Source organism: Epinephelus moara, chromosome 2 (assembly GCF_006386435.1).
Source record: "Epinephelus moara isolate mb chromosome 2, YSFRI_EMoa_1.0, whole genome shotgun sequence".
Taxonomy (NCBI): Eukaryota; Metazoa; Chordata; class Actinopteri; order Perciformes; family Serranidae; genus Epinephelus; species Epinephelus moara.
Window position 1 is genome coordinate 28,161,776 of NC_065507.1, and position 12,618 is coordinate 28,174,393.

Genomic DNA, 12,618 nt, shown 5'->3' on the forward strand with positions numbered 1-12,618 from the left:
CAGGTTATACCTAGTAACAGGGGCTCATACTCAGGGCCTTCTGAATTGTAGTTGATCTCTTTATTTGTGACACGATGCTGCCCTCTACTGGTCTGGAGAATGACGTGCATTTGATACTGGAACAGGCTTTAAAATTAAACCAGGTTGCAGTTTGCTCGTTTGCAACAGTGTTTGGAGATGTGAGATCCTCTGTGTCACTGCAGATACATTTTCAGTAACATTTTGACATTTTAAAGGCCTCCCAGAAAATAAAAGCAAAAGACTTTTCTGAATGGGGAACTAACACAGAGACAAAACAAGGACACAACACAGGAAACTAATGCACTTGCTTTCACAAGGTTGCCATCTAGTGTTTCACACCCAACACAACAACACTGCTTAATGTGACACAGGAAGCTTTTACCCAGAATAACTTTCTCAGCAGTCATTCAGTCATTGTTTGAAATGAGAACTTTTATTATCTTCAGTAATAAAATCATCTTCAGCTGTAGGAAAATGTAAAAATATCTTCATTACGGAGCATATTCACATTTTTAACAATCCAAGTAAATACATAATATCATGAACAACAACTGTGCCATCTGTAAACAAGCGGGGTGGACAGAATGAAACATAACTTGACTTGTGATTATATTGTTTATGCACTATCCATCTTTATAGTATTCAATATATCAGAGTTATCATCAGAATTAGCAGGTTTATGCACTAAAGTGAGAAACAAGTTTGAAGCATATAAGCTCAGCAAGCATGAAGCCATAGAAATTAGGAGAGAGTTAGGACAGAACAAAAGGTACAAAAACAAAATAGCTTTGCACGAGTGTCCTCTTATGTAATCTGTGCATGTTCATTTAATCTGTACTTTCTATAAATGTATCATCTTCGTACAAGTTCTCCAGCTCTCCCTCTCTGCTCCCCTCGTTGCTGATTTTCCTGTGGGGCAACAAACGCTCAGTCATGTTGTTGAAGGTGCTAAGTGAGATGGCAGATGAGGAGGAGGAGGGGGAGGGGGAGAAGGGTAACACTAGACTAAAACTGTCATGGAGAACATGTCCGCCACAGCTCAGCTCATCACTTCTTATCCACACCAAGAGGACTCAAGAGAGACAACACAAAGCAGCCAACAACAACCTTGTGTGAGTATTTATTTTAGGTACAGCTCGTTGTTGAGAGCCTTGTCTCCCTTAAATCCTCTTAAAGGTTGAACAAACAACAGATGAGATGTACCGTGTATGAGGCGTATGAGCTCAAGCTTTTAGAAAATTTACCTCAAGGAAGGATGAAGCTGAGGCGATGACCCCAATAAGCCCCAAGAGCCACTGCAAGAAGGAGATGTAATGTAAGAGGCCAGAATTTATACTGTTAGTTTGCATGTCAGGTGTTACTGTAGCAGGAGTTAAAAGGCATAATAAGACATTTTGGAAATTCTTTGTCTTTCAGCAGAGAGTTAGATGAGAAGATTGATACCAATGTCATGTCTGTACATTAAATATGATGCTACAGCTGATTAGCTTAGCTTAGCATAAAGACTGTAAACAAGGGAAACAGCTATAGGTTCACTCCAAGTTCACCTACTTGCTCCTTTTAAGCTCACTGAACACAAAAAGTGTAGAAACAATCTTTTTCTTTTTTCTTTTGGGGGGTGAGGGTGGGGGGTTAAGTGCCGTACAACTATTCAAAATGTTTTAAATTTTGGACAAGATTAATTAAATTAAATATAGCATGTTATTTCAAATCACTGTCCCAACAACGTCAAATACCCAACATGTCAAAGTACAACGCTCTATTACCCCTCCAGCCCAGTTTTGGACACTCAGGGATGGTGCGTCAATTTACACTTGTTACAGGCACTGTGTCCTTTCAAAATAAACTTCTATTTTCAAAGTAAATATACAGTTTATGCTTGTTAAATGCATTCCCACACATACATTTAGAATGTAGGTTAAAAAAAGTAACGTCACATCACATACATCACATGTCATACGTCACTAGCATAGTATGCTACACATACCAGCACACTACATTATTATTAAAATAACTCCATTAACTTTTGGTTTTACATGGGACAAGAACAGTGGTCTCCTGGGTGAAAGTGCGCCGCTTGTTTGACCCACCCACCTCCTGCCTGCCCTATGTGGACTTTTTCGCTTTTAATACTACAGTTGTTGCTCAAAGCATTAAGAAATGAAAGTGCCTTGTGTATTTCATACTGCCACTAAATGCGTCAGTATTTCACAAAATATCTTTGTCCACACAAGAATGTAAAAATGACTCCAAACACTCGCCAGTGATGGGCGCTGTTGCTGTCTTCAGCAGTTTCCCCTCATCACAAAGGCAGTAAGGCGCACAGGCTAATGTTACCTCTTACAAAACACCAACTACAGATATCATCACTGTTGATTTTTGTTTGATATAGGGATGAAGGAGCTCACTCAAAGATACCAGTGATGATATGGGCATGCTAAATTTTTTGCATAAGACAGCTCAATTTGTCTGTGAAGTGGTGCACCAATACAAAGTTTAAGTGTAAATTAGTCATTAGACCAAGCAGTGCTAATAAAACAATAGCACACCGATAGTCCGCCATTGTTGTTGTTGTTTCTAGCATACGCTCATTACACAAAGCGATGATAGGCTGATAAATGAGTCTTGATAAATCTTCATCTAAGAAGACGTTTTGAAAAATCTTAGTTTTAGTGACCTAAAACTCTGTTTGCCTGTGGACCAGAGGCCCAAACGTAGAGGAAAATATCCATTTACGAGAACAGAAACCAGGCTAGCTGTTTACCCTTGTTTCCAGTCTTTGTGCTAAGCTAAGCTAAGCTAAGCTAAGCTAAATGGCTGCTGACTGTAGTTTCCTAGGAGAACAGATATGACAATGGTATCAATCTCCTCATCTGTCTCTCAGTTAAAGTGAGAAAAAGTAAGTTACTTCATGTAAGTTTCAGCATTCGAAATTTTTTAACAATATGAAGAAGCCTCCATCAGGATTTTTTATTATAGGGCCCCTATATGGATGGTGGTGGAGGCCTAAAGTGTTCAACATTAAGTACATATGTATGATATGAAAAAATAATTATGTGAATAAATAGACAAAAGACAGAAATGTGTTATATTACAATACATCATCCCTCCAAGAAGATCAAACACTTTGACCTTCTTCTTTAAGCCAGCTGTTGAGCCAAACTATGCATTTCAGATATTGATCTTGAGTTATAGTGTCTCCTTTATTATTCAGCCACTTTCTGACCATCACACTGCTGCTGTCTGAGATTTACATATCACATGATCTCCACAGATTTCACACGTGTGGGAGACTGCAGTGGTCCTGGTGGTGGTGCCTGGATAAGTGTGGAGGAGGATGTAGCTGCAGCTCCACATCTCTTCACATGGAGGTGTAATTAGCTGCGCCAGCGGCCCCCCCACAGACAGGACTGGCTTGTTAATGGCAAACAAAAGCAGTGCAGCCATTACTGCTGTCACAGGGGGCTTCCATTTAGCTTATCAGGAGAGGACAAATGCTTTTATCTGCCTGAGTGTGCTGCTAATTTCAGGATGAAAACAAAATCAAGACAGTATAAGAGCTAGTCAGAATTCAAAGACTGATATTCCAGGTATGATGGTAGATCTAATATATTCAATATGTGCGAGACACGCTACACATATAAAGGATGTAACTGACTGATCTATTTTTATCCAAGCATCTGCTCGCTGCTTTGTTTTGTTAGAGGCCTAATCGCAGAGCTGGCAGTTTGGCAGAGCAGAGCAGGCAGGATTTGCAGAGTAGGCCACTTACGTAAGAAGACCTCCGGGGGCAGACATGGACCTCTCTGCACGTCTGCCCTGACACTCAAAGGGATTACCAAAAGACCGCTTCCTCAGCATAGACTTCACCAGAATCTGCAGTGGACATCACAGAGAGTATCAGTGAAATCTGCATAACACTTTCACACCTCCAGTAAAGTTTCCACACCAAAATATACATTTTACATGTCAGATTTGTATTTTTTTTAACATGAGATTTAATTAATTTCACTTTGTGATGAACTGTAAAACACTCTTCATAGTTTTTAATACTTTAACACTATCACATATTGTTTAGTAATCCCCCTTTCACCTGTACTGTCATATGAAAATTGCAATTTTACAACTTTAAAGGCGACTTAATCAACTAAATATTTTTCTGTGTCCCTGTGTCTGTTATTGTCTACACTTGAGATTTGAGAGAGTTTTGTAAATATAAATGGACAAGATCTGATATAAGTCAAATGCAGTGCCTCTTATGTCTTCAAGAGATAAAATATTTTAAGAAAAGGCCTTCAGGAAATCAGCTGAAATATTGTAAGTATTGCAACTGAGACGTATTAATTAAAATACTCAACCCGGCAGCCATGTCCGGTCATTAAAGTGTTAAATAGTGACCAGTGAGTGTGCGACTCACCACAGTCGAAAGGCTGGGGATGAGTTTAACGCTGTTCTGCACCTCCTCCTCAGTGACCTCCACCGCTGTGCAGTGCTCCTCCTCCAGAGGAAGAGGATTGGAGCCGTTCTCTGTCACCCACGCATGAAGCTGTAACAACATAACACTGTCACAATGAAAAATATTGACAATAAACACATGGACCTTGATATAATATTAATCAGAGTTGGGATTTTTTTTTATTTCTGGTCACCTTAATTTCAGGGATGGTGATTCTTGTTTCGGGGTTTTTATCCAGCATTCTTTCAATTAGGTCCTTCAGTTCATTACTTATCGATGGTCTGTGGAAAACAACAGTTTATGTTTTTGACAGTAGTTCCTGTTACAAAGCCACCTCGGGGGAAGTAAAAAAAATAAAATCAAAGGAGTAAACAAAGTGGCGTGGAGAGTCTCTGCTGGCTGAGAGAGAGTATGAAGGAGGTAGAGGGAGGGCCTTTTGTAGGTGGATGAGGTGTCACTGATTGGATAGGAAGGGTTAGTTGATTCGGAGCTTCCTGAAACAAGGTTGGGAATCCAGGGCTGTGCACTGTATTGCTTTGTTTTCCGGGTTGAATGACATGTTTCCCAGAAACAGTGTTCGAGATACATTTTCTCACTCGTGTCAGAGGTGTTGTCCAATCAGCATCAATGTGTGTTAGAAAACCCGCCTTATTAAGGAGGCAATGTGCTTGCATTACACAACGACGCGCTAATGTTTATATTTAAATAAGCATTTTTCTATGTTTGTAGGGGACGTACGCTTTGAAATAGACATATGGATCAGAGGCAATGGAAAAAAAGGCCCAAAAAAATAAATCCAATCCCCATGACTTTTGCGGGGCTCCGTAGAAACAGACATATAAAGGAATGGAAGAAGACAAGTAATGCAAGGTAAGGCAAAATCTATTGCAAGAGAATGTAAAACATATTTCAAGGTAAAACACACGTCAAAAAATTCTTGACTCTTGGGGGGCTTTGTAGAAATAGGCTTACAGCAACACAGAACATATTGTAAGGGAACACATACACAAAATAAAAAATCTCCCTGTGACTCTTGAAAGTAGAAATATTAATGTGGCTCAGGAGGAATGGAAGAAAATAAGTATTGCAAGGGAATGCAAAATATTGCCATGTAATGCCTTGCAAGGGACAACACACACTAAAAGATCTCATGTGACCCTTGGGGGGCTTCATAGAAACAGACATATGGATCAGAAGAAATGGAGGAATAAAAGTATTGTGAGGCTGCGCAAAAGTGTTGGGTGCAAAATTTATTGCAAGAGAACTCAAAGCATTTTGTAAGAGTGCAAAAAGAAAACCTCTTGGAGAGGTAACGCAAAAATATTGCGAGAAGAAGCATATTGTAAGAGAACACAAAATATTCTCCTGACACAGGTGGAATGAGGGGCTGAATAGCTGAATTGTTAAGGTTGTTACAGTGGATATCATCATATTATTTAATTTTTATTTTATCAGTTTTTCTCTCCAGTTAAAAGAGATAGTTTTCATTAAAGAATATTGTAGCATTCAAATCATAATTGTTCAAATTATAATTGTGTTTTTTAATCAAAAGCAAAGTCGCCTGCTTCCACACATGAGCCCACAATTTTAACCACTACTAATATTATGTTGCAGCTACATTGCGTATCCTATCACAAGAAATAAGGCTATTCTGGTATCTACATGTTTTGAATGTTTGCTTACATTTCTGGAAACTCCACATGCTTGTTCTTGATCTTGTTGTGCAGAGAGACGATGTATTCATCATAAAAAGGACACTGCGAGACATACAAAATTAAATGACCAAAATGTTGAAATGAAATATTGGACTGGCTGAGTTATTTTACATGCTACGAGTCTTCTTACCTTCCCAAAGACAAAACAGTAGAGTGTGACTCCCATCGCCCACACGTCTAATGCCTGGTAAACAAACACAGTAATTACCAGGGCTGTGTCATTACTGAAAGCTCTCAGTAGGCGGTTGGACATAATTTCTTCATAATTTCCCACAATTAAACACAGCCTGATATGATGAGTCACATCCAAAGCATGTGTGATTCAGTGACTCACACTGTCTGTTTTCCATTCGGCTAACAGAAGAAGTTTTGTCTCACCTTCCCGCTGAAGCTCTGCTCGTGTTCAGTCATCATCTCAGGGGCCATGAAGGCTGGCGTCCCCGCTGTGGTCGACAGGAGGGCGTCCGACCCCTCAAACTCGTTGCTCACACCAAAGTCTGCGATCTTGACGTGACCGTCGTCCCCCAGCAGCAGGTTGGAGGGTTTGATGTCCCTGTGGATGATCTTGTGGTAGTGCACTATAGCAGACAATGTAGAGAATGCAAAGAAGTGATATGTTGTCTGCTGATCAGCTAAGAAATAGTTCCACTATACTGAAGAGAAGGCAGACATCTCTACGGCTGATATCTCCAACACTCTGCAACTCACACCAAAACCATCTAGACTACAGGTAAGAAGAAAAATATGTATTTTTGATTTTTGGGGTGAACTGTGGCTTTAAGGCACCAGAGCTGGAAATCTTCTAAATCTACTCATAGTAGCTTTAACTCCCATATACACAAAAAAGCCAAGGTTACAAGTTCATCAGGCTGTCTATTAAATATTCATTAAATCATATCTGTAAACTTACAGTACTCTATTCCCAAGACAACGTCTATGAAGTAAAAGCGAGCCTGCTCCTCTGTGAAAGGGTCATCTGTAGGCACCTCCATCACCGGGCTGACCCGCATGAGAGGTGGAGGGAAGAAAATTTCTACTTTACAAAACAATTTAAACAATTCAACTTTAATGCGACAAAATGCATACATTTCCCAAAACATACCCTTTTGTCATCAATTCGAAAGCTTGAGGACAAAGAATCAGAATTTAATGACTCCCCTGGTTTATAATGACACACAGCGTAACACAGACATTGACACAGATGAATGAATGCTCACCCATGTGAAGTCCATCTTCATCAGGATCATCAAGCACCTGCAAGACAGGTTACATTTACCGCTCTCATATTCTATTTTACACAAATATATGAAGTCATGTTACTATATACATCCACACAGGTGATGTCACTTATTTTGGCTAATTAGTGTTTTGTCATGACTTTGTGGGACAATTTAACCCTTTATCTTTCTTATGAGTATAGTCCAGAGTAAACATGTCATTTCCAGGGTAGCTTCACCACCATCAACCAGAGCTGAGGCCTAATCAGCAAACAATAATGATAAAGAACACTGATAAGCGTGTGTAAGAGCTTTAGATAATCCTTTCATGTCTCTTCTGTGGAATTGTTTTGCTTTTGTTACATGCAACAAGTGTATGAGTAATATTTAGAGGAACAATTACAATCAAAAACTGCTTTCATGGGACCCTGTAGTCAGTTTTCGTCAGGATATCATTTAAAGGTCCCATATTCTGATAAGGCTCATACTTATATATGGGGTTTCTTCTAGAACATGTTTACATGCTTTAATGCTCAAAAAGCACTTTATTTCTCTCATACTGTCTGTCTGAATAAACCTGTGTATACCCTATGTCTGAAACGCTCCATTTTAGCGCCTTTCTCTTTAAGCTCCACTACCGAAAAACCCCAGTCTGCTCTGATTGGTCAATGTTTCCGGGTCCTCCACATCTGTGCTCTCTATGTCTCTGTACCATCATTGCAGCTGGGGACTGACTGTAACGGCTCAGTTGTGGCAGTTTCTACCTTTATAAAGTATAATTGTGACATGACAACATTATGGAGGTCCTGATGGCTCGTTTAAAGACACAGTTTCTGACTACAGACTGTGTGTTTTTCTCTGTGGATCGAGCATTTTGATACTTTCAAAGTCTTTATGCACCAACTGTACCTTCTTCATGATAAACAAAGACATGGATATCTGACTTTTTACAACATGGTACCTTCAAGGTAAACATGCTAAATAAAGACACTCTAAGATTGATGGATATATATGTACAGCAGGTGAGGACTTCTGACTGACCTCCACTAGTTTTACAACATTATGATGGTGCAGTTTCTTCAGGATGGCGATCTCCTTGTACACTTTTTCCAGAGGAAACACAGAGTTTGATCCTTGAGGAGGCACGCGGCCTGAAATTACACACAAAAACACATCAGTACCAACACCTCAGGAAAACTCATTCGACATTTAAGTTTCATTATTAGACTCACGCAAAAATCCACACTGCCTCATCAGTCTCTTCTTTGACACAACTTTCATTGCCTGCATGAATTTGATAAAGTAAATGATGATGATGATGATGATGACAAACTGACATGTAAACACAATAAATGCACAATTTATTAGCTTCAACTTACGTAGTACCGCTCAGAATCTTCATTATAAGCTAATTTTACCACTCCGTATGAACCCTGAGGTGTAAAAATAACAAAGGTAAACAGCTTTATACGTCATTTGTCATCACTTGTGTTTGCTCATTGTGCAGCAGTCATTCACCTTTCCAATCTCTTTCTTCAACTTATACTGGTTGAGCTGGACACAATCCTGCAGAAAATGAAAGGAGAATTCATTCAGTAAATAATCTCATAAATAATATGTTGAATTAGACAAAAATCCACCTCTGGGTGTCATATCTGTAGTTAGGGTCTCCTCACATCAGCATCCGTGATGGACACACGTTTGGTCTCGATGGTGGGCTGTCGGGCCATGCGGCTTCCCCTCTCCTGCAGTGACAGCTTCCTGTCTGAGAGTTTCATGGCCCTCGGATTACTGGACCTGTAGCCGTTAGGCGGAGTTATGCGGTTGGCGGTCACATTAATGGCTGCCACCAAGTCGGCCAGCTCGCCATTGTGCTCAGAGTCTGTGTCCGACCTGAAAACAGTGTTGGCGCTCATGGTCGTTAATCCTTGTTCACTCACAGCTGAACGTCCCAGAGGTGGTGTGGTGAGAATGCATCACTACACTGAGAGGAGCGGAAACAGAAATGGAGAAACGTGATCACACACTGTCGAGTAGAGGACCGTACAGTCGGGTTTACAGAGGTGTGAAACTTGGTAGACTAAGCTGACATTCTTTTTGTCAAAGTTATGTTTTTTGTTATGTGGTAACTCTTCCTTATTACTGTGCGTAAGTGCTTCTTGCAGACGGCAAAGTCTCACACCTGAGAGTCACCTATCAAACATCAAACTTTGCAAGAAACCAAAATATTTTTTCCAGCGGATGTCTTAGTTACAACATGATTGAGCTAACTGGAGTAGTTTCATGTCGTATCCAACAACGGGAGGCTTTCAATGGATGACGTCCTGATGTTAGCTTTGCTGCTGCTGTTAGCTGTCCCTGTCAGCTGCAGCCACTGATGCTTTCTAGACAACGTGATTTCCCATAACTGAATAAATACCACACATAGCAACACAAAACTGCTTTGCTAGCTCAATCATGTTGTAACTAAGATATCCGCTGGAAAAAATATTTTTTTCACGGACCATTTATTGAGTTACTGAGTTATTATAGACACCGCTAACGGCTAACAGCTAATGGTTAGCCCAGCTAATCTACAATAACCATGTTATTAATTACAAAAAGTGCACACAGAAATAGTAACGTTTGTTCAATCATTGTGTTTATAGACTTTACAAATCAGATCAGATTAGTCTAAACGGGGATATAGTGACGTGAAAAATGGGATATATATATATATATACATACATACATACATACATATATATATATATATATAGAGAGAGAGAGAGCGAAACACTGCTGGTTTTCTACCTGGAAGTATTTGTAAACAACAAGTCGATTCCCTCTATAGCGGGGCCTTTAGAAAAAATGAGAAACCCCGCCATTTCGAAGAATGGAGGTCTATTTTCGGAAAGGCGGGGTGTAACCCTACCTAGTAGTACACCCACCTCATCAACTACCACTACTCCACTGCCTGTCGACACATTTCCTGCTCCTGCCTGTCCACCACATCCGCATCATCAAGGCAACTCAGTTCACATGTTCCTGATTACACACAGCCAGTATATATACCCCAGCCTAGCAACTGGAGGCTAGCTGCTACTAGCATAACAAACCAATTAATTTTTAAAAAGTTGGCAGTGTTGATTTATGCAAAGCACAAATATATTGTACATTATTATGTAGCGAATATGTTAAAACTTAATGTTTTAACAACGCTGTGGTTAACATGTGGTTAAGTTTAAGCGCAAAAAACACTTGCTTATGGTTAGGAAAAACGATGTTTTGGCTTAAAATACCCGCTTTGGGGGGCCACAATCCCAGTGGAAAAAACAGCAATGTCTTAGTAAAAAAGCAACTGCTTTTAATGCCTAAAAAACAGCTGTAACAAACAGGTCGTACAAAACACCCACACCCTAAAAGCTGCTGGAAATACAGCAACAACACCTTTAATCACAACCGGTTTTGTTGTCTGTTGGTCTTGAACAGTCGTCTGAAGTGGTCTGCAACTTAGTGGGCATCATGCCTAGGTGTCACGCTATTTACCATGCCGTCCAACTCCAGATGACAAAGTCAGTTTAGGGATTACATCACTCTATAAACACTGATATGATATGTATGAAACTTAGAAATGTGACATATTCGTGGTCTGCAGAAATGATGCCAACATTTTCTTTTGGTGACTTCACTGAGCATAACACAACTCAATATCCACTGAAGTGTTGGTTGTTGCATTTTGGGTAATGTAGGCACCAAGTTTTGACAAGGAGGAATAATAAACAAACAAACAAACAAACAAAAAACCAATTATATCTGTGGTTCTGCTGCATGATTTTGATCATCTTTTAAAACTGCCCATTGTAAGTCTGATAATGCTAAACCTGATGGAGCCTTTAAGAAAGTAGTTTGCAGTATTGAAAAGTATCAACACTTTTTTTTCTTTGTTAATGGGCCACAAGATGCAAATCAACAAGCTGTATAGTCCTTAAAAGTTCCCCTGTACCCACACAGGTGTTTTCAATTACTCTGCCTTATTAAACCTTTCCCCCTGGTGCAGCATCAAAACTGACAGGCAAGTGAGGGAAATGTTAATCAAGCAGTGTACACACACACATACACACACATTTCTGACAACAGGTCTAATCAGGCAACACAAGTGAAGACACCTGAGTAGGGGCTTTGACCTTTTGAACTACCAAACCTCAGAAATACAGTTGATACACTGTTTTACCGCTTCAAATGTATGTGATAATCTTGTCTTATTTACCAGCAACACGTAGTAGACATCCAAAGAACTCCTTATATTCTAAACTGTAACAGTTCTGTTTGTGATGGTTTGTAAACTGAATATGTCACTCTTTGTGTGATATCTGGCTACAGCAAACATCAATGACTTATGTTTATTATGTAAGGAGTCACTTGTGTTGTTTACAGCTCTTAAAAAGTTTGAAAACTATTTGTTCCTTTCATCCAGTGTTTTAACAGAGCCTCAGATAGGACCCACAGGTACAATTAGATGTAAAAACACAGAAAATGAGAAGTATCACTCTCTGAGAAAAGTCTAGAAGCAGATAAGAACCACTGTTACCTAAATTACAGCACAGAGAACTGAAAAGCTTCTTATGTAACAGGGTAGAAAGCTTTAACAGGCAGGTAAATTCATTATACAAACACAATACACAAGACTGTGACATTGATATATACATGTTATAATAGAACTAAATGTCATAGAAACAGGCAAAGATATAAAACTTGTTAATTAAAAATGATAAACAAGAGCTGTTAGTATGCAGCAAAAACCTTAAGCTCATCTGAATCTTCATTAACATAATGCACTCATAAAATACTGCATAATATAAAATATAAGGAGAATTATTCACCATACTCACACAGTGGAGGTGTCCTGTGTTGGTGGCCGCGGGGGTTAATCTGCATGTTGCTCTCAGGAGGGGAAACTCCTCTGTGTCTCAGTGCAAGACTTTCACTGACAGGGAACAGCGGCCGTCTTTAAGGATTAACTGAGGCCGCATATAGCTGAGGCAGAGCTATTCTGAGGCACACACCCACCCACACACACACACACTTTCACACAAACACAAGACAAGGCTGGACATCAGGAGATACACAAGACCAGAGGGTAACCCTGTAGTGATACATCAATAACACATTAACATACGCTCAACATTGAAAAATGCAACTTTTTTGATAAAATACACATACCAATATT

General features: G+C 39.6%; 1 protein-coding gene across 1 annotated transcript; it reads right to left on the reverse strand.

Moving 5' to 3' along the window:
- Nucleotides 1-816: 816 nt before the first annotated feature.
- camkk1b (calcium/calmodulin-dependent protein kinase kinase 1, alpha b) lies at nucleotides 817-12,337 on the reverse strand. Its single transcript, XM_050068176.1, has 17 exons — nucleotides 12,281-12,337; nucleotides 9,086-9,393; nucleotides 8,928-8,975; nucleotides 8,789-8,842; nucleotides 8,642-8,693; nucleotides 8,451-8,560; nucleotides 7,410-7,446; nucleotides 7,295-7,316; nucleotides 7,103-7,191; nucleotides 6,571-6,770; nucleotides 6,323-6,376; nucleotides 6,161-6,234; nucleotides 4,671-4,758; nucleotides 4,439-4,567; nucleotides 3,794-3,897; nucleotides 1,266-1,316; nucleotides 817-930 (listed from the first exon to the last, which is right to left on the reverse strand). The coding sequence occupies exons 2-17, from the start codon at nucleotides 9,323-9,325 to the stop codon at nucleotides 849-851; spliced, it is 1,434 nt and encodes a 477-aa protein (XP_049924133.1). The 5' UTR covers nucleotides 9,326-9,393; nucleotides 12,281-12,337; the 3' UTR covers nucleotides 817-848.
- Nucleotides 12,338-12,618: the final 281 nt, after the last annotated feature.